Source organism: Didymosphaeria variabile (genome assembly GCF_027946475.1).
Source record: "Didymosphaeria variabile strain IMI 356815 chromosome Unknown scaffold_2, whole genome shotgun sequence".
NCBI lineage: Eukaryota > Fungi > Ascomycota > Dothideomycetes > Pleosporales > Didymosphaeriaceae > Didymosphaeria > Didymosphaeria variabile.
The window spans coordinates 1,639,897-1,665,598 of NW_026611621.1; the positions used below are offsets into that span (position 1 = coordinate 1,639,897).

At 51.8% G+C, this 25,702-nt stretch overlaps 7 protein-coding genes across 7 annotated transcripts; 4 read left to right on the forward strand and 3 right to left on the reverse strand.

The window, feature by feature from the left end:
- Nucleotides 1–1,680: 1,680 nt before the first annotated feature.
- Nucleotides 1,681–2,832, forward strand: N0V89_002250 (uncharacterized protein; the record flags this gene model as incomplete). The annotated part of the gene is made up of 2 exons (XM_056211060.1): nucleotides 1,681–2,157; nucleotides 2,206–2,832. 2 exons carry the CDS (start codon nucleotides 1,681–1,683, stop codon nucleotides 2,830–2,832), a joined length of 1,104 nt encoding a protein of 367 aa, XP_056074533.1.
- A 1,455-nt stretch (nucleotides 2,833–4,287) lies between these two features.
- Nucleotides 4,288–5,013, forward strand: N0V89_002251 (uncharacterized protein; the record flags this gene model as incomplete). The annotated part of the gene is made up of 2 exons (XM_056211061.1): nucleotides 4,288–4,324; nucleotides 4,376–5,013. The coding sequence occupies 2 exons, from the start codon at nucleotides 4,288–4,290 to the stop codon at nucleotides 5,011–5,013; spliced, it is 675 nt and encodes a 224-aa protein (XP_056074534.1).
- Nucleotides 5,014–11,969: 6,956 nt separating this feature from the next.
- On the forward strand, nucleotides 11,970–14,366 carry N0V89_002252 (uncharacterized protein; the record flags this gene model as incomplete). The annotated part of the gene is made up of 1 exon (XM_056211062.1): nucleotides 11,970–14,366. One exon carries the CDS (start codon nucleotides 11,970–11,972, stop codon nucleotides 14,364–14,366), a length of 2,397 nt encoding a protein of 798 aa, XP_056074535.1.
- A 2,096-nt stretch (nucleotides 14,367–16,462) lies between these two features.
- N0V89_002253 (uncharacterized protein) lies at nucleotides 16,463–17,491 on the reverse strand (the record flags this gene model as incomplete). Its single annotated transcript, XM_056211063.1, has 1 exon — nucleotides 16,463–17,491. The coding sequence occupies one exon, from the start codon at nucleotides 17,489–17,491 to the stop codon at nucleotides 16,463–16,465; it is 1,029 nt and encodes a 342-aa protein (XP_056074536.1).
- A 2,921-nt stretch (nucleotides 17,492–20,412) lies between these two features.
- On the forward strand, nucleotides 20,413–21,181 carry ERP1 (emp24p/erv25p- protein; the record flags this gene model as incomplete). The annotated part of the gene is made up of 3 exons (XM_056211064.1): nucleotides 20,413–20,539; nucleotides 20,593–20,978; nucleotides 21,032–21,181. The coding sequence occupies 3 exons, from the start codon at nucleotides 20,413–20,415 to the stop codon at nucleotides 21,179–21,181; spliced, it is 663 nt and encodes a 220-aa protein (XP_056074537.1).
- A 1,104-nt stretch (nucleotides 21,182–22,285) lies between these two features.
- Nucleotides 22,286–23,141, reverse strand: N0V89_002255 (uncharacterized protein; the record flags this gene model as incomplete). The annotated part of the gene is made up of 2 exons (XM_056211065.1): nucleotides 22,286–22,305; nucleotides 22,352–23,141. 2 exons carry the CDS (start codon nucleotides 23,139–23,141, stop codon nucleotides 22,286–22,288), a joined length of 810 nt encoding a protein of 269 aa, XP_056074538.1.
- A 1,017-nt stretch (nucleotides 23,142–24,158) lies between these two features.
- Nucleotides 24,159–25,054, reverse strand: N0V89_002256 (uncharacterized protein; the record flags this gene model as incomplete). The annotated part of the gene is made up of 2 exons (XM_056211066.1): nucleotides 24,159–24,931; nucleotides 25,000–25,054. The coding sequence occupies 2 exons, from the start codon at nucleotides 25,052–25,054 to the stop codon at nucleotides 24,159–24,161; spliced, it is 828 nt and encodes a 275-aa protein (XP_056074539.1).
- Nucleotides 25,055–25,702: the final 648 nt, after the last annotated feature.

Below are 25,702 nucleotides of genomic sequence, written 5' to 3' on the forward strand. Positions count from 1 at the left end.
GTACGCCAATAAAACCAATGCATGCGGATGTTTGTTATGAATCAAGTTCAGAAAGTTTTCGTCGAGCGTGTGCAGAAATTGTAAGATAGCACTGAACTCTATTGGCCGAGTTTGTGGCAGATGCTGCTGTCGTGAATATGATTTTTGAGCGGGGCGATTCGGTGCCGAAGCGATGAACAATGGCAATACGGATCGAACCCCGGTGGGTTGTAAAGGCACCTCTTGGTCAGGCGGTGACTCGAGACTAGTTGCGGATTGCGAAGAGATATCAGAGATAAAGCCGACCCAAAGGTATGCTCTACGTAGTTCCCGCAGCGTTCTAGAAAGTGTAGATGTGTACCGATGTGGCGAATCTGCGGGCCTTGGACATGATGAGGCGCCTTCTCTATCGGTCATCCAGAGATGCTCTAGCTCAGCCAAGATCTTGTCTCGTTGGATTTGACCCGGCGTCTCTGGCGTTTTCTGGATTTCCCATAGCTCTGCATTCATACATGGACCGAAGTCGGGATCTTCAAGAATATGGAAATACCAGGGTTTTATTGCAGCCATGCCACCTACAAGTAGACGAAGCCACGAAACCAACTCCATAGGTGGAGTACCAGTGCCTAATTCTGTATCTTCAGATTTTCTACAGAAAGGGCTCATCTCTTTCCTTGACGTGGCAAGTATGTAAACAGTCAGCAGAGAGGAGAACATCATCAATGCAGTGCAGTTTACTTCGGTAGGTTCCTGTAATGCCAACCGATATGAAGGTAATGCGGCGTTGATGTGACCTGCAGCGATAGCTTCAGAACAGCTTCCTGGTAGGAACTCTCTTCCTGTTGTCCATGTCCACGATGCAAAGCGGCCAATGCAAGGATAGCATGCAGTAAGAAGTCGAATTTAAAGGCCAATCTAGGCAGGGCGAACAGACAGCCCTCCGGTCCAAGACCAAGTGAGAGAGCGGCAGAATGATTGGCGCTGACGCAGTAGTGATGTAGTAAGTCCAGATCATGAGCGCTGTAAGTGAGGTTGTGGTGTGCATCGGCAGGTGGGAGATTTGAGGGCGTTGTTTGGCGCGTAGCATCGACTCCATAAAAGCAAGCAAGGGTCCGCCTCGAACAGTTGAGACACTCCGGTTTACCTTCGTCACACTGCGGTATTCTCTTAGCTTAGTGGTCCAGTTGGTGAGTTAAACATATTCGTTGAGAGGGAGGGAAATCTATCGTGACGCACCTTGACGTGTCTCTTCTTACAGGTAAGGCAGCCATTCTTGGTCTTGCGATGATGCTTTCTGGAGGGCATTGTGCCACTGGGACAAGGAGGACTACAGCAGGGGCGTAATCGCGATGTCCAGATAGCTGCTGCTAGCTTGGTCGGGGCTGGCAAGATGAAACGGGATCTAGCCTAATTTGGTGAAGCAGGACACAAGTTTGAACAGGGATCTGTGCTCGGTAGGCCTCGTACACTAAAGTAGCTATACGACACTAGATGCGGGAGCCCCCCACTACAATCATTCGAGCGTTTTGACAACTTCTCCTTTGAGTCGAAATGTATGCAGATGCGCAATTTGCATATTGACGCTCCGACCGAGCACGAGGTATAAAACATGCAAGTCCCGTCATGTCGCCTTAACACATCGTAGTCGTTCCCAAAATCGTTTCAATGTCTTCTACCAGGCTTGCTTTTGTAGCATTTATGATGGGTCTCGCCTTAAGTGCTCCTTCTAACGACACTCTTCGTACGCTTGACCTTGAGCCCGTCTACACCAACGGCTCCATCAGCGTAGAGCACCTTTCCGTAGCCGGCAACCTTGATGGGTTCAAGATGCTCACGCCTGCCGCCCGTAAAAGTGCCGACTTTTGGTACTTCGACGTATTCTCCAACACAACCAACCAGACACTCAACATCGTTTTCTTCAATACCGGAGAGTTCGCCAATTACCCTCATCCACTTGCCGTCCAAGTCGGCGGTCTCTATCCCAACGGCACAGACTTCTACTTTGAGGCTATGGCTGATTTAGGCGTTTCTCTCACCAACGGCCCGGACGGCATTGCGGGTGATTGGAAGGGCGTCGGCTCTTTCAAAGGATCTCCCTTGGATGAACCCAATGTTGAATATTCCATTAGCATTGACTCTCCCGAGATGAAGATTCATGGTTCTATAACCTACAAATTGGTTAGTCTTGGAGGGCCCACGTTATTGCCTGGTAACTGAAAACAATAGACGGCCCCCGCACACTATCCGTGTGAGCTAGAAGGAGCTATTGGTGCCAATCAAAACCTACTTCCCGATTTATACTGGGCCAACGCCGTTCCAGACGCCAACACAGTTGTGGACTTGCAAGTTGGTGACATCGCCATCAAATTTACCGACGGTGTCGGTTATCATGACAAGAATTGGGGCAACAAGTCTATCATTGATGTACCTCGTTATTGGGACTGGGGTCATGGACGCCTCGGTCCCTTCTCAGTCGTCTGGTACAATCTACTCGACTACAGCGGCAACGAGGCGCGCAGATCCTACGTCGTAAAGGACGGCGAAGCGCTGCTCGTGAGCTGCTCTTCTGATTCTCTCGTTGTGCGACAAAAAGGTGGCAAGGCTGCTTGGCCTCCTATCACTGGCCTGCTTGAGACAGAGGGAATAGCAATCAATTATACGCTCCCTGATGGAAAAATCTTGGCCATCGATGTCACGACCGACATCATCGTGAGGGATGAGTCGGGTGCGTATCAGCGTGCCAATGGCGTGTTGAAAGGGGGCATTATTGGGGAGGAGACATTTCAAGGCCGCGCTCATTACGAGGAGTTCATCTTCGGTATTGTTAATGACTACACACCTGCCGACTATTGAATGCACTCTGCCATAGGCAGTGCTTCTTTACTTTTTGTGTAAAATCGGTCTTTGTGGAATGCAGACTGGAAAATCTACCAAATTGGACAACCCATCCGCGGTCGTGGAGGCGTGTCGTGGAGGCGTGTCTTGGAGGCATGTATGGTTGTGTATATCTTGTATTACTTTTAATCAATAAACCCAATTCTTTCTTCCAAAACTTCCTTCCGCCTTGAGGATTCCCGACACAGAATATACTCGGTAAGAAATAGCAGATTCAATCCGACATACATAGGAACTGTCAGACATGGCATTGCCGCACGGTGCGTAACGAAACCTGATAATCGAGGACTTCCAGCAGTCGAATCCTGTGAAAAGCTACCCTTTCACTTCCCGTTTTCACGCAAAGCCATTTTTACGCCCTACCGTTCCTTTAGTGCTCAGTCCGCGTTCCGGATGCACTCTGCGCGAACCTGAAGATATCTTTTAGCGTGCAAGGATCTTCATCGGAAGGTTGCCTCGGCCGGACACGTCTATCCATTTGTGTAGTAAAGCCGAATCAGCAACGGTGGACCGTGCAAACCGCCAATTTGCGGATTCTTTTATCGTACAGCCTCGTACACCAGAAAATCTGAAGGTCAGTGCGCTGGAGAGAAGTTCCCTCGTACCGGTAAAGCGTGGGAGGAATTGGTTCCTCATAAGAATAGCCGAATGTACCTGACTTAACACTGCAACAGTATAACTATAATATCTAATACTAATAGTTCCTAATAGTAAGATCTAAAAATAGAACTTCAGCGCTGTTATCCTCTCCATCTTGAACTATATTCTATAGTAGTAGAGGGCTTTTATTGCGTTGCGTTAGGCCAAGCTGTTAGCGTGTACGCTCATGTTGCTTACGAGGAACGAGCTCCTCGTACTCGTACACTAACGCACGGGTCTGCGTAGGAAGTGCGCCCACATAATTTTTCATGCTCTGGTCTGATCAAACTTCTCGCAAGCATCACCGACCTGGGCTAGGCGGGCTCATCTGTGAACCTGTTGAACGACGGCAACATTCTGAAATCATTCGCGAATAAGATCCTGCCGAGCTCGTCTCTTTACGATTCAGTGCCTCACAATCTCAATGTCCTACGAAAAGGAGACGCGCACATTGGAAGACCTTATATGACTCCTTGCAACCTTACTACTTCTTTCCACTTCAGCATTCTTCCTACTTTGCATTCCAGTTTCCGTCCGCCTATCTGTTGTCTCTCTGCGTTCTCACAAGACTAAGGCATACTCATTTACTTGCATTCAATTTTACATGTCATGGCGTTTACCGCAGTACCTATGGCTAAAAGGGGCGAGCTCTTGCCGTATAAGGGTGATTTTTATCTGTGGAAGTACGTGCCTTCAATGGCGGCTGCGGTGATCTTTCTCATACTGTATCTTGTCGCGCCAGCAGTGCATACTTGGAGGATGTGGAAAACACGGATGTGGTTCTGTCTGCCCTTTGTTATCGGAGGTTACCGTGAGTTCCTCAATCATCGGTCCGAGTCTTGTCTCTAACACTTTGCTTTAGTCGAAGTTATCGGTTACGGTGGACGCATCGCCGCCAACAACGCTACGGACAAACTCATGCCTTACATTGTCCAATCTGTTTTCCTCTTGGTGCCGCCCTCTTTATTCGCCGCATCCATCTACATGACACTCGGTCGTGTCATGCGCGGTTTAGGACCTGCTGCTGAACAGCTTTCCATCATCCGCATTGGTTGGCTCACCAAGACCTTCGTTATCGGCGACGCCTTCGCATTCCTTGTACAAAGTAGCGGCGCAGGTTATATGGCGGCGGGAAGCGGCACAAAGACGGGCGAGATCATTGTCATCTTCGGTCTTATCATCCAAATCGCCTTTTTTGGACTGTTCGTGGTGTCAGCAATCACCTTTCACAAGCGCTACCTTGCGAGACTAAGTGCGCATGCCGGGTTTGAATGGGAAAACATCATGACGATGCTCTATGTGACGTCAGCTCTCATCCTCATCAGGTCTGTCTTCCGCATCATCGAGTATGCTGGCGGTTCTAACGGATACTTGCTCGCACATGAGTGGCCACTGTACGTCTTCGACTCAGTCCTTATGCTCGCAGTCATGGGAGTATTCTACTACTGGTACCCAAATGAGCTGCAGGGGTACAAGCAGCACAGCGCTGGGCTTTGTTGAGAAGTGACGGAACTGAGGAGCAACAACATGAAAGGCGCCAATGGCGTAAGGTGCCTTTGGTGCTAGAAGAGGTGAAGTTTGGTAGCTGTGGGGTCCGTCTGAGGCAATATCAGCTGTTCAATAGATTCTGAGCAGGTCACATGTATGATAGAGTGGAAAAATTTGAGGCGTTCTGATTTTTCGGACAGAGGCCTAGCGTTAGGGGTTATACTCAGCTATTATTTCAAAGCTTGCACATCTAATGCAGAAACCGTAACGAAAGACATATGAGTACTACAGATTTTGATATAAATCTGCACGCGAGCGCATACCTCGAGATGAATGTTGGCTCTGTCGATCTATTCGAGGCCGACCGAGATGCTCACACAACATGACGTCATACATCGGTTTAGCACTCCTGCACTTCTTTCTCATGTGTCTCCCTTCCATCTTCACTATAGATGTATGCCAATATTCTTATTTGTTTCTCGGGTTGCATTCGGTCCGGGCCTAGTTTCACAATGCAGTGTGTCCGTGTTTGGCCAATCAAAGATCAGCTTTAGGACAGTGCTGGCACCTACTTCGCAGCGCAACTCACAACAATCTTTCAGTCTATCCGTGCATTTTGCAGCTACGAAGCATTGTTCTCGCTGTAGAATCGAATGATCCGTTCATGACAGATAGTAATATGTCATTCGACCCCAGACCCAACGTCTTTCGTCAAGCGCTTCGCGACTGCGGCGAACTCCATGGTGACAAAGTACTCGATTGCCTGCAATAATTCTAGGAGTAACCGGTGGTTTGCCTCGAAATTTGCGCGAGACGCCTCTCCGTACTTCAGGCGTCCATGTTATTTCACTGGTCTTGTACGGCCACCTGATGAGCATGCAAGGGCTCACTTCTGCGAAAACCAGGCAAGCTTGCACTCTACTCCTGGTATATTTCATATCCCCTGAATCATCAGTTGCACAATGGCTCTCGCGGACGGAAACCACTATCAGTCAAGCACCAAGGATTAAACCATTCCTTACCGTTAATGGATTGCGAGATACATCGGAAGTTACGTTTTAGTTGATGTTGATGAAAAATCGGCATCTCTAGGCAATATGGATATAGATCAACTCCGTTTCGTCCACGAGAAGTAGAACGAGATATGGCTAGTGCGGTGCACTATGTTGTCGCTGTTGCTTGCTCAATAAATTGGCAGCCTTGGAATCTGGTATCGCTATTTGTACGTCTTCGACCATTTTCGCATTGATGGCAACATCGACGGACGAAAAATTGATCTGGCTCTTGGAGTTATCGTGGACGTGGTCAATAGCATCTTGCTCGCAGCGTTCTATTTGCAATGGCGATACGTCCCTGATGACACTGCGTCCGCGCAGTTTCCGCTACAGCCTGAACAACAATCGACTAGCCACATTGGATAGTTACATTCATCGGAACGTGAGACATTCCGCGCCGCCACAATGAGCACTGTGCTAGACAAACAAGCTACATTGATACATTCAATATCGAAAAACCTGATATCGTACAATGCCCGATTTCGCAGATGGTTTGGTCGGTACTTCCTCGATACCATTCATCACGCAATCGAGGGCGCCAAATTCGCTCAAATCTCAACAATCTGCATCATGGGATTCAGCCGTGTTTTCGCGCCCTGGGACCCTTTACGTTCAACAACGCCTGTACTGCGCAAATCTTCGCATCCGACGAAAGATGGCCTTGAACTTTGGATCATGTACGCAAGCACACTTCATACCGCCGCTTATACCATCTTGATACACGCTAATCCGTTCCGTGACGCGTTCTATAATACGATATACCATGGTATTGTCGCATTTATGTTCGTGTCTGTTATTTATTGCTCAGGGGGCTTTGTTGAAGAAGCATACGCCACAGTCAAGAACAGTATGCATCTTTTACGATAAGTGGATGACAGGAGGTCGGAGTATCATGTCGTTTCCTTGATTCGTGATTGTAGGGTGTATTGTTGCTAGAATCTTAGAAGACGGTACGCATTGAGATCGGCTGCACCTAGGTGCGTACATGTACAATCACCCCTAGTCTAGTGCGACAATATGTACATACTATGACCCTGTATGGCACGACTTTTGAGTCTATATGTGGCATCCCGTAAGAGTTCTGTTCGAGACTCACATACGCTTCCACTATCTCCATTTGTATAACATACACTCAAAGTTAAGCAATGCTTCGATCTCCCGTGCCTTTATGTATACCACGCCATGCAGAAATACTATTCATGTGGACTATGAGATGTGCTAGTACCATAAAGCAACGACAGTGGAGGAAAGAAAGTAGGAAAGAAAGTAGGAAAGAAAGGAAGAAGAAAAAGGAAGAAGAAAAAGTTCATAGAACCACAGCAAGACGAGCCGACCGATATGATAATCACAACAATCGAAACGAAAAGAAATCCTCCTACAGTTCCCTTATAATTTACCACTTGCACTGTCAAACATGGCAAAAGCAGTTTCACAATTGATATAGCAGTTTGTGGGATTGGAAGACTTGTTAGGGGCCCGGTCGAGTTTGAACTTGATGTCTTTGAAATCTCAGGGTTTTCGTCACGGATCGGAAAGTATACTGTTCAGCGGCATGTGTTTGTGTGCAACAGCACTTCCCATGTTCTTTATTTGGATCTGTTGGCTGCTGTACGAGCCAATATTAAGTTGTCTTCTGTACGAGATTTTGCCTGGCTACTCCAGTAGAATTGCACTATATGCGTGCATTGTCTTCTATAAGATGGGGTTGCTTAAAGAAACATACTACTACATTGAAACATGATTGACATCAGGCGTGTACCCTTTGAAAATCAGCATGTGCTCAACGATTCCACAGATCGGCTGGATCTTCCAACCATGTCTGCTGGAACTCTCTAACCTCACCAAGTTTCTTCGTCTCCCAGCAGCCTATAAATGCATTGCCGCCATACCCTTCCGCACATTCCCATGCCTTCGCTTGACACTTATCTTTGAGCATCTGCCCCTTCTTATCCATGCTCGTACACAGCCGCAATCTTGCCACATCGTGGGGAACAAGTTCCTTCTCACCAACCTCAATACCCATACTCGTGTCGAACTCGACGACTACAAGACTCCGAATACTAGACCACGCAACAATGACCCAATGCCGTTTCCTTTGCGTCAGCCCCGGCTCGTCGCCGTCACCCAGTGCATAAATATCGCCGTCTTCTCCGTTCAAAAGCAGTATTCGTGCCGTCGAACCACATCACTTCGCGCCTAGCAATAGCAGCCTTTGACAAAACGCATCTTCACCCTCCGAGACTTCATGCTTGAGCATATGGGGATATATGCGTTTCAAGTCTAGGATTCGATTGTCCGTGAGCGACGCGTCTTCTAGTGTGATGATGCCGCGGCGCCCTGGGTAGCCAAATATCATGATGGTGGGAGTTTCGAAGCTGGTACGGCGAGTGACGTCTTTCCTACCATTATGAGAGACGACGGAGCCTCGATCATACTGTTCGCGGGGAGTAGATGTCAGTCGCGCACTTCTCGCGCGTGGCTGTGATTGTGGAGATTGGAAAGATTAGAGCGCTTTCTTCATTTTGATATGTTCATTCTGAAAATACGCCAGAGGCGAGAGGATTGATGAGGTCACTCTGTATCCATATCAGAGATGAGATGGGAGAAAAGGTGAAAGCCTGTTCGGGAACGCTTCCAACACGGCCATTCATCGGCCAGAGGTAAGAAATGCTTCATCAGTACTTAAGCTCGCGCAAGAAGCGCGATACTATGCTAGTATGTTCAGGAACCAGAATCACTCGGTCCTTTGCCATCGAGGTGTGTGCAAGCATGTCATCGAAGGCCTAGCGACGTTATCCGCCTTCGGCAAGGCTGCGAGTCCTACATCCCCATCAAGAAGGCACGGAGTAGTAGTGAGCTCGTGCGAGCCGCTTGTGGGTGTCATAGATTGGTTGTACAGATTGAGTATGCAGGTGATCGGAGATGATGTTGCTGTACGCGAAGTCCGCCTGCAACCTTGCTGCATCTTTCTATGATCTCGCCATCACAATAGAGTCCTGTGAGGACGATAATGGGCTTGGACCATGTTTTCAGTATCATTTCCGCTACAAAAAGCGAGGTCTATGGTGTAGAGACTCGTTGATTTCCGATCGGTAGCCTTACCACAAGGCTGAACTTGCAGGTTCGAGCTCAAATATCTATTCCTGAAGTTGTTCTCATCGGAAATGAATATCTCGAGCCTTGCCTTGGCCATGAAGAAGTGTATATGTTTGATGAAGTGAGCATGAGATCAGTAGGGGCTTGCAGCTTCCGGGCAGCACACGCGCGATACAATGCCCGAGGGATTCTGAAGGCCATCAGCATAGAAGGTAGCCCTTACACCAAGTAGCTAAAACAATCGGCACTCTTAGGTCCTCAGCTCGTATGTCATCCAAGCTCATGTGGTTTAGGGCCTCGATGACATTGGAGTGGTTAGAGTGACGTCGTGGGGTTTTGCTCACGGCAAAGAAGGACTAAGTGCGATCTTCTGGGAGCCCAAGTGAGTTGTTTTCGTTATAGTCGTGGAAAAGTTATGCGTTGGTAAGCATCTTAGTCGATCGCAAAGAGCTGGTTTCACCCAGAGTATATTGAGCGGGGAGAAAGACAGTTTTTGTTCCCAGTGGAACGAGAGTCTGCACACTTCCCCGCTCTGCAATGATCTACAGGAACCGACGTTAATGGCGACGAACCATGTCCCTGGCGACCATGGTGATTTATATGTTTTGTTTCAGGCGAGGGTTTTAAAACAACGAGGCGAGAGTGGAGACGACAGCCCCGGTCGCCCAGAGAATGTGGAGTCAGAGAGGACATGACAGGAGACTTGTTTTCGCATTGTTGATGCGTGCGCTCGAAACGGCAGCATCGATATCCCAGAAAGGATGTGGTGAACAAGGTACTCAGTGTGCGCTCATTTGCTGCGCTTGCTGGGCCGACTATTGAGGATCGACGACTGTCACGGCAGCGGTCTCGCGCACTCGCTAAGACACATTCACTAGCACTGTGGATCGGTATACCACGTCGAGAAAAATATGGAATGGTGAGACTTCATGACCGGCGAGACAGAGAGCATCAAGCATTCCACAAGCACGCAAGATGTCAGCGGAGAATTTTCCTGCATGCGAACAAAGCCTCGACACGGAGAGTGCGAACTATGAAGGGAGCTGCTGTCGATCCGCGAAGAGCAGTGGGTAGGAGCGCGTAGATGCGAATTCCGTAGCGTGGTGCCGGGGTTGTTTGTGAGCTGTAGTCAGCCCGCATGATGTGTGACCAATATGGAATTGCGTTTTCGTAGACCGAAAGAAAACTGCTCTGAATAGAGTGAGACCAGAAAAGAAGAGAGCTGTTGACAAGACAGATGAATATAAGACGTCATGCAAGCTGGCTGCGCGCGTTGTTCCGCAGTCAATTTTGGAAGCGACGGCGCGAGATTGTTTCTGGGGCGAGCCCACTTGGCACAGCCGGATCACTCAAGCAAGCGACGCCACGTTGTATAGATGAGGCTCTGTGCTCGGTGTGTGGTTCTTGGGACGGTGGGATCCGAGGCACGTCCAGACGTTGAGGTCTGGGAAGTGATGAGACAGCGACGTGGGCGACTGAGGCTGTGTATCATGCAGCAGAAAACAAGCATCGGCAGGCGAGGGCTTGGATGGGGTCCGGCACGGACGAAGGAACCGTCAGTCGGGGCGGCTGCGGCTCGATGGCTTGAGGCGGTGATGATTCGAGCCCATCGGCGACCCACCGGCGTCATGCTGGGTGTGGGCGGCAAGTTCAAGCACAAGACGATGTGACGATGCGGGCGTGCTGGAGGGGTGCGCTGGTTGTGCAGATTGTACGGAGGCCGGTGGGCAGCGGGGCCATGTCGCACGAGGCCCGAAGCAGCAAGTGCGGAAGGCGCTCGGACGGAGCCTGTGGAAGGTGCGCTGTGGCTACGAGGTGAAACCGCGGCGAGCAACGCTCCAAGCCAGCCGACACAGCGCCCGCAAGCCAGCACCACCCACGGCCCAGCGCAGGCCTCGAGCACGACACCACGACCGACGCCGTTCCGAGCGCTGCCCTCGCCGTCGACGTCCATGGGAGCGGCTCCCGTCAGCCGCAGCGCGCGGTGCTGCAGGAACATGGGCCGGTGATTCGCCCGCGCTGCATCGCTGCCAGGTACCCGCCGCTTCTGTTTTAGACCCAGGAGGATCGCCGCAGGGCCAATTTGCTTTCGGCGAAGCGCAGTGAAACGCAATCTGGCGAGGTCGAGGGTGCAGGCCAGCCGGCTGCCACCGCTTGTCACCTTGTCCGCGACAAGCAGAGAAGAGGCGGACAATGGGGGGCGCCCGCCACTGCAAGCACGACGACGTCCAGCACGGCGCCAGCACGCGGGCACTAGAAGCCATCGCGAGGCCCGCTGGACGAGAGGCTCCCAACCCGCAGCGCTTCGCCCGCAGGCGAGCGGCTCAAGCGCACCGTCACCGTGCGTAGCGCACCCAGCGACGGACCCTGAGTGGCCGTGTGCGCAGGAGCCCCAGAAACATGGCCTGGCAGCACAACCCTCACTGGTCCCTGCAACAACATGCCCCTGCTGAAATTACTGCAGCCAGGGGCAAACAGATGGCGGCAGGCCTTTGCTCTTGGCACGTCTTCCTGCAATCATCCCGCCCGCTATATAGCGCTCTCGCCGCCGCCGTCCTACTTGCTCCTCACCGCAAGGCTCACGTTCCTTCCCCAGACATTCGCTTTCGTCTCTCGTAGACGCTGTCTCTCTTTGAACAAACTCCAGTCATTCCTTACAGGACCGGTCGCTCATCGCAGAATTGATTTCTGCCCGCTTTCCTTTGCAGTATCAATATCCGGCAAAAAACGAATCGCTCTCGTCCAAACATCCAGGAAACTGTGACGCCTTAGCACCTAAATCCCAAAGAATAGAACAAGCATCTTCCTTTCGCCAAAATGATGAAGCTTACTGTTGCTTTCCTCGCCTCGCTGGCCGCTGCCGATGCCGCCCAGGCTCGTGGCTCCCGCTACGCCCGTCGCCAGAACTACGGTGGTGATGGTTACCAGGTCGGCCCCGTCTCCTCCGCCGTCCCGGTTGTGAGCAGCACCGCTCTGCCCGTCTCTGCTCCCGTTGCCTCTGCTCCGGCTGCTTCCATCCCCGGCAACGGCTACGGCACCGGCGAGACTCCCTCTGCCCCGGTCTCCAGCGCTGTCGTTGAGACTCCCGCTCCTTCGTCCGAGGCATCGCCCGAGCAGCCCTCCAGCAGCGCACCTGCTCCCTCTGCTCCAGCTGTCTCCGTCCCGGGCGGTGGCTACGGCACTCCCGAGACACCCTCCTCCAGCCCTGCTGCTGAGGTTCCTTCTTCCAGCGCCCCCGCTGTTGAGACTTCTGCCTCCCCCGAGCAGCCGTCCAGCTCCGCTGTTGAGGTTCCTTCCAGCTCGCCTGCTCCCTCTGCACCTGCTGTCTCCGTCCCCGGTGGTGGCTATGGCACTCCTGAGACCCCCTCGTCCAGCTCGGTTGCTGAGGTTCCTTCTTCCAGCGCTCCCGCTGTTGAGACCTCTGCTTCTCCTGAGCAGCCTTCCAGCTCCGCTCCCGCCGAGGCTCCTTCCAGCTCGCCAGCTCCCTCCGCGCCCGCCGTCTCTGTCCCGGGCGGTGGCTACGGCACCCCCTCTTCGTCCACCCCCGCTGGTGAGACGACTGAGGTCTCTCCTGAGCTGCCCTCCAGCTCCTCTGTAGCTGAGATTCCCTCCTCGGCTCCCGTGCCCAGCTTCCCGGGAACTGGCTCTGCCCCCATGCCAACTTTCCCTGGCACCGGTTCGATGCCAGCTCCTTCGTTCCCTGGCACTGGCTCTGCTCCGGCTCCTTCAATCCCCACTGGCGGCTACCAGATCCCCAGCGCTGGTGTGCCTAGCTTCCCGGCCACCGGTCTCTCGACTCCTGGCGCCTCTACTCCGGCCACTTCGGCCGCTGCTGAGTCTCCTTCCGGTGTCCCATCTTTCCCCGGCACCGGCACTGCTCCTATGCCTACCGCCCCGGGAACTGGTGTCCCGAGCTTCCCTACCAGCGGCTTCTCTTTCCCCGTGACTGACGTTGCCAGCTCCACTGGTGTCCCCGAGCTCATCACCTCGGTCATCTACACCACTCAGATCTTCACCTCGACTGGCTGCCCCCAGACCGTCACTGACTGCCCTGCCTCCTCGACCATCTTGATCACCAGCACCATCCCGCTCACCACTACCGTCTGCGAGAAGACTGCTACCCCCGCGTCGGAGGGATCTGATGTCACTGCCACTCCTGAGGCTTCCACCTCGGCCGCCCCTGTTGGCTCTGCTCCTGGCAACGGCTACGGTACTGGCGAGACCACCTCTGCCGTCGTTGAGGCTGTCAGCACGCCCGTGACCGAGAAGGTCCACGTCTCCACCGAGACCCTCGTCTACACCGTCGGCACTGGCTCGTCTGCCCACGCTGTCACCACTGAGGTCGCTACTACTTCCACCGAGACCATCTACCAAACCGTCTACGTTACCCGCCCCGGCCAGGAGACTGGTGTCGCTTCCGTATCCAAGGAGGGCGAGACCGTCGGTGTCACTTCTGAGGCTGCTCCTACTGGCGGCAACGCTGAGGCCACCACCTACACCACGATGGAGTCTACCTCCACCACCACCAAGCTTGTCACTGTCTACCCCTCGGCTTCTGGCTCTGCTCCTGCTGCGTCTGTTCCCGGAAACGGCTACGGCACTGGCTCAAACACTGACGTCCCTGTCGAGGGTGCTGGCTCTCAGGTTGCCCCTACTGGTGGTGCTGCCACTGGCGAGTGCGCTCCTCCTACCACTGTTACCGTCACCTCGCAGGAGACCGTCACTGTCACCGCTGGCCAGGAGGCTCCTACCTCTGATGTGCCTGCCCAGGGTGAGGATGTCAGCTCTTCCGCCTACGCCCCCGCTGAGTCTACTCCCGCCACTGACAACTCGCCCGTCCCCACCGATGTTCCTGCTCCCTACCCGGTAGGCAACGGCACCGTCCCCTCGGGCGCCAGCTCTGGCTTCTTGACCCAAACCCGCCCTGTCGGTGGTGCTCCCTCGGCTCCCTCCGGCGGCTTCAGCTACCCCATGCCTTCTGGCACTGGAGTCCCGGTCGCCCCGGTCCCTTCGTCTGAGACCACTCCTCTCCCTACCTTCGTCCTGCCCACCGAGAGCTCGGCTGTCCCCGAGACGACCGCCGCTCCCGTTGGTGAGGAGAGCTCCTCTGCTGCTGCCTCCACCCCTACCCCGTCTGCCGCTCCCCCGGCTGGCGAGTACGGCAACGGCTACAGCACTGGCGGCAGCTACAAGCGCTTCTTTGGCCTCTTCTAAGCGCCTTGTCCTGATATAAAAGGGTCATGAACATTCACTTCTGTACACATTTTGTGAAGTAGCCTGTGGCTCTTGCACATAGCATCTGTTTATCGCATGGGCCGCATGGCCGTCTTCTTTCATTGGGTTCGGAAATGGGGTGAGCTGGCTCGGGAAAAGTGGGGGAGGAAAGACAGTAGTACGATAGGAAACGTCTGACAATTGACTGTCTTTTTTCACTTTACTTTGGCTCATTCTTTCACGTCTGTGTTTATTCATGATGGCGTTGGCTTGGAGTTGGAGATATTCCAATCTTGTTTCCTTTGTTCCATGTTTCACTAGACCCATCTGGCATGGTGCCGGAGTTTGTGCTTTTGTACAGTTTAGAGGGAATCTAAAACGCTTCATATCGAGATGGCCTTTGACATTGAGACGTGGAAACATATTTCTTCATGCGATGCTTGATGTGCTCAACTTGACACGGCACTGTTCTATCTTTGGATCGTCCTACAGTGCTTCACTGGCAGGAGCTAGATCTACCTTTGGTTCTTCGTGCCGCTTCTGACACTGTAGACATGTTTCCTTGTGCAGAGTACCGCGCCTCTTGACAGCTGTCTCTTTATGGCTCTTCCGATACTGCTGTCACGATGCGCTCACGAAGGAACGAGGCAGTGCGCTTCATGCGCGGCGCAAGTTGCCTTTTCGCGCGGATTGCAGCAAGATGTCCGAAAACTTCTCAGTGCTGGGTTCTAGAACGCCCAGCCTCGGTTTAGGCGTCTTGCTCATGATCCCAGTACCAGTAGGATTGCTGACAGCGGGCAAGGACCATGTTCGCCCGCTCGCCTGTGGCGGTGGGAGCCGGTGTTGGGCTCATCACCGGTTTGATGACGTCGGGAGATGGTGGTTGTGCTGAGCGTTTCGAAACACGAGGGTCGAATCTTGTCTGTGGAGCAGGCGATCTTCCATGTGGACGGGCTAGGCATGATTGAATTAGAGCTTAAAATGCCTGGAAGAAATTTTGTTGTACGAGTCCAACATGGACATGTGAATTCTCCGTAAAGGTCAGTTTCTAGGATCTAATCATACAGTGGGCTACACCAATTGTACACGTATGAGTTCAGTGTTCTACTTAGGTATACCTTGCAGCGAAAATGTTTCCCGCCAGAATCCGAATTGATTCGGCACGGAATGAATGGGCTGAGATCCACCGCGGGTGAGGTGACGTGAGGCGACGAGAATCGAGGCGCACAACGTCTATCGATACGCATGCGGTGCCACGACACGATGTGGCGGTCTGCAATGCGCGGCGCTGTAAGGTACGGTGCGGCTGTGCTGCAACGCTGATCTTGGACCCTCGTGTGCTGCATAATTATGGTGCAGGTCCTGCTCGAGCATACGTAGCCATCCCCAAGGGGCCGGTGAACGAATGGGCATAAAGTCAACTTGTTGACTTGGAATGATATCTGTGCCATAGCTAAGACACTGTCTCAGCCGCTCATGGCACACCCGCGGCACGCGAAATGAACGCAACAGCGTGTTTCTGCGGGTGCTGCTCAATTAGGCTTTAATGTTGTGTTACGTTTGACGGGCGGAGATAGGATGGGTGGAGCTGAGAGGGTTCCGAGGTTGTACGACGATAACATACGGAATCGCGCGGATGGAAGGAATTTTGTGGCTTGACAGAACACAACAATAAGACATGTGGTGAAATGGAGCCGTCTTAGCGTTCTGGAACGTGGTGATAAGATAATGAAGGAGGACATGCTGTACCGTTGTACGACCTAGGGGACTAGCTAAGCGCAATACGAAGGCCGTTTGGCATGGAAGGCGAGAACTATAACGTGCGGAGTTTATGATACTCTATCAGAGTCGAGTAGAGCGTACTGAATGTGAGGATGTTGGCTGAATGTTATTTTAGAAGGGATGTTGTAAACGCCATTTTGTGGTATACCGTGAAACGGTACCCATAGAACCAGCGCAGTCCCTTGGGCAATGATCGCACTTTCTTGGTGCGTAGTCCTATCGAATGCCATATGGGGTAGCACTGTCAACCTTGGAGAGTGTTTCGTAGTCGTGAAGTCGTGAAGTCAGCATTGAACGCCCAAGGATCGCTCCCCTCACCATCTCCTGCCATGATGATACCCACCGTAGCCTTGCCGTTGGGCCCATGGCTGGTGATATGACGAGTAATCCCTCTCGCCCGACAGTCCCAGCTGGCTCGCAATATTCATGTATCCCTCGTCAGACCTCGCAGCTCCCTTCAGATTCACCTTCCCACTAAAACCACCACCAATATCATCGTCCTCCCACTTCGCTCGGCAGTAGGGACAAGTAGCCCTGCCCGCGCCCTTCGCAGCGATCCAAGTTTGCATGCAGCCCTTGTGTACGTTGTTTCCGCACGCAGCCTTGCAGTAGACGATGGCTTCCATCCCAGGCTCGAAGTCGCAATAACAGATCGGGCATTCGCCCTCAATCTTCTTTCGGTTTTTATCCAGTTCGGTCTCATGTTGGTCGTCGTCGCCCGAATCTGCATTCGGTAAAGGTGCGGCGTTTCGAAAGAGATCTCGTAACTCGGACGATGTGAGCGCGAGCTGGTAGCCAATATTCTCCGGCGCCTTAAGAACGCGTAGCATGACGTAGACGATATGCTTGCATTGATTTCCTTTCTTCGCATGTGGACAATCGCAACTTGGAACGTGCCCAATTTGCTGCGTATACACATTGCCTGTCGAACCAGCCATTACTACTCTCTCCTCTGGTACGTCATCGGTACCGACGCGCTCGCGAGATATGATGGTGAGGCGCTGACTCAATGCGCGAGCTTTGATGTCGAGATAGGACTGCGGAGGATGTGATCGGAAGCGACGCAGGCGTTTCTCTTCGTCCTTGCCCTTGTCGCCTTTTGCTTTCTTCTTGGGAGAGTTCGTACGCTCGTCGTTGGTGTCGTCAGCAGTCAGGTCGATTATTTCGTGCCTTGCGGAAGACTTTACGGTAGGTTTGCGCTTCTTGAAGTTGGAAGTTCGTTCGTAAAGGGCATAGTTTTCTTCATCGCTGTCATCACAATATGAAGCTTGGTTGCGCTTGCGCAACGACCGTGATGCAGCGGTGCGCGCGCCTCGGGCGGAAACCGAAGGAGCAGTAAACATATCGCAGCTCGTTGTTGCCTTCAATGGGTTTGCGCAATGGTGCGAGAAGCGTCAAATTGTTGTAGGAATGGTTGATTGTGGAGGTGGAGCGTTGACACGGCTGTGGCGACAGCTTGGGCGGGTCCAACACTGGTGTAGACGGGAACGCGGGGATAAGATTGGACGCGCTAGTCCACTGGAGCGATCACACGTGATGATTGCACCTATGCATAGCCTCCATTCATAGAGCCTGACGGACATATTGTTTCGGTCGGACATAGATTTTTGAGAAGGTTACTTTAACCGGATCGTGCATGAGGCCATACAACCCCCTCTCCTTATGAAGAACGAAGACTGACGGCTCCTCCCATCTAACGTAATGCATGCTCATGTGGTGACTAGAGCAACAGAGAACAAATAACTCCATTTGGGTATATCCCTAACACGACGAAGAAAGGAAGAGCAAGCCAGAATGACGGAAGCCGCAGCGCAGCAGCAAAGATGCTCTGAGATCCACATCACCATGTTTTCAAAGACCTGAATGATCCGAAGAATCGAGCGCGAAGACTCTGGGGTACCCACAAGTGGACATAGCCACGACTGACGTTCGACTTCCAAAGCCTATTGCGAAAAGGATGACACCTATTTGGCTTTAGCAAAAACGACTTGAAGCGCGCAGGAACCTTACCGGCAATGAGATAGTGGGCCTTTTTGGCCAGTCCAATACGCGTTGCGCCGATGGTCAAGATGATGAATTTGACTCGAAGTATTTTCAAATCGATATATTGGGAATGATAGCCGAAGCGATCCTAAGGATCGTGATAGCATGCGGAAGAATGATCAGAAAGAACACAACACTGGCACCCGCGATTTTTAAAATCAGCAAAGCTGCACTGGCGAAGATCCGGTTGAAACGGATCGAGGTGCACTGAAGCAAGACGTTCAACGTCGCAGGTTGGAACTCCCTCTATCTTCGTATAACAGCCAGTTCGCTTTGGACGGGTGCTACCTTGCAGTCCCCAGAGCTGACGGAGGCTTGCAATGCATGTTGGTCATAGTGTTGAGAGATAACTACGTGGCGTTGTGGTGTTCGCGAGCGTAGTGTAAGCCAAATTCTGAGAACCAAACGTCAGGGTATTGTCCCATAATCACTTGGACCAAGAGCTTTGCGCTACCCATTGCGAGTGCAACACCATAAGATCCATGACCTGAACAAATAAAAATGCCGGAAGACTCATCGGAGGCGTCATCCTACACCGAACCGCGCTATAGCTTGGTGCGGCACTGCAGCAATGACAGGAAGATTGGAAACAGTGGAAGGACGAGATCCTCTACCTTGGCCAACAACGTCAACATCCTGAGCGTTTTTCTCGTTTCAGGTTTCTTCAGAGAAGTTAACAAAACGCTGCGCAGATTGAAGTACTTCGTGGATCTTCCTCGGATCAGGACTTCGATTGGCTGTTGGTTCGGGAAGAGGCGCTGGTTAGTCGATTTGCGTATTAACCTATATTGTGTAGTCGTTCCTAGCGCTGAGTTCAAGCTTGTAACCCACAATGGAATCCATAAATACCACTAAAAGTGAGTCCTTAGGTATTTTGTGCTGGGCTTTTAAAGAGTACATAATCCCTTGCAATCTCCAAGTCCACTTGCGATCCCAGGAAAAGTCTAAATTGGCTGTCCATGGACCAGCCACCAGGATCGGGTCTTTGCCTTTAATATTAGCTTCTCCTTGTGATTTACTGTGTTATCTTACGAATTTGATTGTGCTCTTTACAGATAACTCAATTGAGCGCAAATCGGTGGATATCTCAATCTTAATCCTTATTTCCTTACAGCGAGATTTCATCTATATTCCGAGAGCCACCAGAATCCTAGAAGACTTGAGTGAGAACCATCTTGAACGGTAGATTTTGCTTACATTAGTGCTGAATGACCCCTTTATATTTCGATATGAGCATCCCACTGAAGTCCTGTTTTCAGCCAGTAGGGAAGGATGTCCTGCTCCTGGCCACTTCCCTCGACGACACTGAACAAGGACCACTCTCGAAACCCAGTTTTTGATGTGAACCCTTCATTCGTTGCGAGCTTTACGTGTGTTATATGAGTACTCGGCTAATGGGCGAATTTTTCATCCGTTTCTGTTGGAATCAGACACTCGCAGTTGTATTGGGATGCTCGTGCGAAAACGCCGTCATTGATGTCGATGACTATGATTGATCGTATTTCGCCTGATCGATTTTGCTCGAAAGTCAGTTGATATACTGTTGAAAGCCCGATGACTCCACCGCCGACGACTACAGTTGCGTTCGTCGCATTTGCCCACTATTCGGAGCTGGCAGGCAAGAGTCGCCCTGTTCGTGCCCGAAATAGTTCCTCAATGCAAGTTAGCACTGGGATGAACAAGGACAAAAGTGGATGCTGAGACTTTGTGTTGGGGCTGTCCGAGGAGCGCTGCAGCGCTGGCAGCTAAAGTACTATCGCCAATAGATATTTGCCTGGAGATACCAAGCTTACGATATCACGACATTCAAATTGGTAACGAATGGTTTCTTTGGGAACGAAGCGAACGAGTACGCTAACAGTCAGCGTAGTTCAAACAGCTTGCAATTGATGTCGCACAGTGAGATCAATGTAGCGATATACCACGTCAAAAACCGGACGTAGTTTCGTGCAAGTTGATGGTCAATTATTGGAAACTTTGACGCTTCACGTCAGCTTGAAGGCCATCGATGTGAATACGACGAGAGTTTTTCTCAACCAAGTTGCCGAGAGAACTTGCAGAAGCCAAGGAGATCATGATGTACTATGGTAGCTGTAGGAGCAGGGGTGTTGGACCCTCCCTTGTTTCGCGCTAGCCGCTTACGCACCCGACTTGGCGACACGGTTTCTCGACTTCGACATGTCGAACGCCGCAGCAATCACCCCACGCTCAATTCCTCACCATGTGGCGACCGTCCACGTTCCTCGCCGCCGTTCTCGCGGTTCCATCGCAGGCACTCCACTTCTTTATCGACGGCGCAGTCCAGAAGTGCTTCTTCGAGGAGCTGCCGAAGGACACGCTGGTCGTTGGTATGCGCACCAAACCACCAAACTTCTTGGAGCACTATAACTAATCGATGCAGGCCACTACGACGCCAAAGTCTGGGACGACGCCGCAAAGAATTACATCTCAAAACCCGAAGTGGGCGTCTTCATCACCGTCGAGGAGACCTTCGATAACAACCACCGCGTGGTAGCCCAGCGTGGCTCGGGCAATGGCAAATTCACCTTCAGCGCTGCTGACAGCGGCGAGCACCGACTATGCGTGGTACCTCAGAATGTGCAACAGGGTGGTGCGTGGTTTGGCAGTGGCATCCACGCGAGCGTGAAGTTCACGCTGGATCTGGCAATTGGAGAGACGAGCAAGATTGAGAGCACGGACAAGACCAAGCTTGATGATTTGTCGCAGAAGGTCAGGGACTTGAACAGCAGGCTGCAGGACGTGAGGAGGGAGCAAGTGTTTCAGCGAGTACGTGACTTCAATGAGCACATCGAGGGCAAGGATGCTAATAACCAACGCAGGAGCGTGAAGCCGAATTCCGCGACCAATCCGAGCACACCAACGCCCGTGTCGTTCGATGGACGCTCATCCAGCTTGCCGTCCTTGGTATCACCTGCGCATGGCAGCTGTCGCATCTGCGCGCTTTCTTCATCAAGCAGAAGCTTACATAAGAAGTGTCAATTGCGAGTCGGGAATGGGCGGGGCAATATCATGTTATGGCTGGGAAAACGTTCAAGCAGCGCTTGTGGGCTTTTGGGTGCATTGGTGGTCTGTACTGTAGGATCTGGCGTTGTTACCTGGGTCTCGATTAGCGACGGCGACAGAATTGAAACACGTTATCTTATCAGATGGATAATTGCAATGTTGGTGAGGTTCCCAGCCAGCATTAAGAGGTATGGTTTACGAGGGCGCTGCCCACAGTTGAGCCGCTGTTCTCATTCCTTGAGCATATCTCGTGTTGACGTTCTGCAGCAATGGCCGATCTTCCAGTGCGTCTAAGCATGGATTTCTTGCTCCGACAACTGTTTGTATTCATTCCGCGTACTCTCGCCACGGCCAGGCTATTGCGAGCCGACGTCCGTTTCTCCAGCGAATCGCACGCACGTCATACTGATTGCAACGCTCAATGCTATTCCGCGGGCACGCCTCTGGGAGGACCGACTTTGACGCGAGTACGTATGTTGAGGCGCTGTTCGTGGGCGCCGAGCTGTCTTGGAGCTGAGCGCCGCCTGTTGAACGGGACAGGCACTCGTGCAGCAGCAGCAGCAGAGTAGCCGCACGAAGTCACCGCAAGAAGCTCGGCGATCTCAAGCTACGTAAGCTAGCACTTTCGACAAGTTGGACGCACAAGCTGACACAGATACGGAACTCTTCGCCCTACGACACTCCCCGAGACGACGCAGACGCAGCATCTTGCCTCTACACAGCAACGTCGCAGTGCTCAACAGCTCTACGCTCATCAACATCTTCCTCAAGTGCTCAGCAACGCTGGAGCAGCTTAATGAAAACGTTCGCGACAGCCTCCAGTAGTGCAAGAGAGGCGTCACTGTGGCCTTAACTGTGAGCAAGCCCAGTGAGAGGAGGCCTGTGGTCAAAATTAGGGATAATCTTAAATGAGTCCGTAGTCTTGCTGAAAAGCTTGTTAGCAAAAGCTAGCAAATGTTGAAGAAGGGCACTCACTTTTAGCGATCAAACTAGAAAAGAATAGATACTACACTTAATCTAAGCCAAAGTGTACGGAGTGAAATTATTTTATAACTACTTGCGTAACTACTCTAAGACTGCATAGACAGTTCTACAGTTCTTTAGCGCAAGGTGACAAACTAATATACTAACCATACCATGTGCAACATCGAGGATCCGAGCAAAGTCATGGCGTGAGTCTCGCCGGGGGGCAGCCCAGTCCTTCGTGATAGATCGCTGCCGATAGTCCTCGTTGCAATCCAGCCATTCGTCACCGCCAATACTGCAATGCAAAGCTGCAAGGTTGGGAAATTTATTGGACAGATCAACCATCATGCGCAAATCAATTTTTCGAAGGGACTCGGGGCCGTATTCAATATCAAAGGAGACTTTCATGCCATTCTCAATACGGAGCGCATATACCGATGTGGGATTAGGCAGAGACTCAGGTTCAAGGAGATGAGCTCTCCAGCTAACGTAGGCTCGTTGGATGGAATAATTCTCTCGATCGATGTAACGAGTCGGTGTATAGAGTGTAAGCTTGACCTTGCCATGCGCTTTTTCGGAACGTGCAATATCTTCCATCTCCTTAACAATCGAAAAAAAGAACTTAATCTGGTCCGTAAAGCTTTCATCGGCCTCCCGTAAATCCTCCTCAAAGTTGCGTACTGGATGGCCATCAGGGTGGGCTTCCCAATCAACCTTTTCATCCAATGCCGGGATAGCTATCCTGAAGGTGAGATGCTGGAGATAGCCAAGGCGCCGGCCCCCAAACGTGTTCACAAACCGGCGGGCGGTCCCTTTATTCAGCTCGAAATCACTGAAAACGCCTGAGTACTTTTCGGCTGCGACTTGGAACGCAGGTAACACGATGAGCGTCTGTTTGAGGTCTTCAGTACCGAGATAGCTGCTGATATGATCGACTAGCTCCTGTGGTAAGTTGTCCATGGTGTTGCGATTTCAGAGGCAGTCCGAGAAGGCAGCTGCGATAAGCGAATACTTGAACTCGGGAAACTGTCGCGTATGTCGGGTCTGCTTCTGTAATACAGCTTAAGGAACTTTATGGAGAGAAATTGGAGTCGGCGGGGTCTTTGAAATGGCTGTATTGTGGCATCGACATTAATTTGGCTTGCCTTCCACGAGTGTCGTTACGCAATAACAAACTTAGGCTAAAACACTTTTGGAAGTCGTGTATATCGTTGAAGTCCGTAGCAAAGGCGTTGTGTACACTTAGGCAATCCCGGTAAGACAGGCTTCACTGTGGCCTTTGTATTCTTTCGCATTGTCTACGATACCGACAGCGATACCGATCGCATCGTCGCGGGCTTGAGTGACAGCGAACGCTCAGTGGGATATGTTGGTTACGATTTTTTTTGGCCCCTACGGGCTCACTATCATCGAGGATGAAAAGAAATATGCGAGTGCTGATTTGCATATCGTACGGGACGCCCTTCGTGCCTGGGTTATGGACCTGAAGCCACGCATTTAGAAGCTAGAAAAATGGGGCGGTGAAGAGAAATTCACGCGAAGCTACGGGGCAATTATAGATACTCGGATGAATATCACCCGTTCGGTTGTATGGCTCCCAGGTGGACCCACTGCTTGTTCGTGGGCAAGACTTGCCTTCGCTCTTTCACTAATCTCATTGATCATCATACGCTCTGCATCAAATTCCTAACCACAGACTTCCATGGCCAGAGAGCAACTACAGTAATCCAGGGCTATTAAGACGAAGAAACGGACGATAAGTGTGAAGACGTCGGGAGAGAAGTATCGGATTAGAATCTGGTGATTACCTTCGTAACGTGGTTTGATGGGATGGGTATTGATGACACAATCGCCAAATGTCTCTCTCTGAGTGCAGGTCTCCGGATGCAGACCTTGTTGATGCCGGATGGGAGGAGCTAATTCGGCATCAACATGACGATATACCTTGATTGGTCGAGACGCCTTGATAACCTCCCCCTAATGAATAACATATCCCCCATCAACAACAACTCCGCTCCCCGTAACAAAGCTACTTTCCCCCGAGCACAGCCAAACCACCGTGTCCGCAACCTCACTCGGCAGCCCAATCCTCCCCATCGGCGTCAAGCCCACCGCCTTCTCCAACCCATCCGTCCCCTCATATGAGTTCATCGTCAACGGCGTCTCAATCACCCCAGGGCACACACTGTTGATCCTGATATGATGCGGCGGCCCACTGTAGTCGATAGCATCTGACCTCGTAAGAGATAGAACGGCCGCTTTTGTCGCAGTGTAGATAGCTGCTTGCGTTTTCCCAACAAGCCCGAGTTGAGAGGCGATGTTGATGATGGAGCCGCGTTGGCCGCGGCGCTGGCTTTCGGAGGGGGAGAAGGTGAAACCGGTGTAGGGTGTGATGTCGTTTTTGAGCATCAGTTTGAGTTCTTCTTTAACGCACATCCACAATCCCCGATAATTAACCGCGTTAAGCTTGTCGAATCCTTCGAGGGTGGCTTCAGTAGTGAGTGCTGTTTCACCCATGATGCCAGCGCAGTTCACGGCGTAGTCGAGCTGTGGGATCTGGCTAAATAGCGATGAGATGAAGGCTGGCGAGGATATGTCGCCAGGTATGAGGGATATGGTCGGGGGCGAGGGTAGGTTAAGCGATGTGATGGTGGACTTGGTTTCCTCGAGACCCGTGCGATTCAGATCAGTTAGGTAGAGGCGGGTGATACCGGCTACAGATAGGACGACCGAGACGGCCCTTCCCATACCTGGGTTGGTCAGCTGACCGAAGTATATGACGGACTGACAATAAAAATTTAAGGCAGTATGAGCATACCTGATCCTGAGCCGGTTACAAGTGCAGCGCCGTCAACACGTTTGTAGGAAGCCATTATGAATAGTGTAAACTCGAAACCATTGCTTTGAATAGAGGGCAATCTCAAAGGACGGTTGGTTTTCGTCGTAGGTGAGGGGTCTGGTATACGATGCTCGTATAGTCTTGCCGTTCCAGGATAGCCCGACCCGAGAGGATGCAAGTAGTATCACGAAGGCAGCGGGAAATGTATCTCCACTCAGAGACTATCCGTAGTGGTGGTATTCGACTCTGTATGCATATTTCTGGAGTGCGAGTTCATGCACATGGTTTATGAAACGAGCCCACGGATCCGTGATAGATATTCATTTTCGGCATGCTGTTCATCGCAAGTCCGGATCCAGCGTTAGACCTGATGAAGATGGCTCCATCGGTCATCACTACCATGACGGCAGGAGCCCCATCTGGTGACTGTGGACGACCAAGGGAATGTACGTCAAAATCACCGCCATGGGCGAGTCCAGCCTGATGCTTGTACGTTCCGTAACTACTATAACCCTTTGGCTGTTTTCGACTTTGGTCTTGGTTCTTCTCTATCTCATGTCTATAGCGTCTACAATCGTCTGACAGATTGCGCATGCAAGATTCAGCCGAACGCCAATGCGGACTAACGTCGATTTGCTCTGGTGTGGGGAGGTGGGGGCGATTCTTCGGAGGAGTGGTGCGA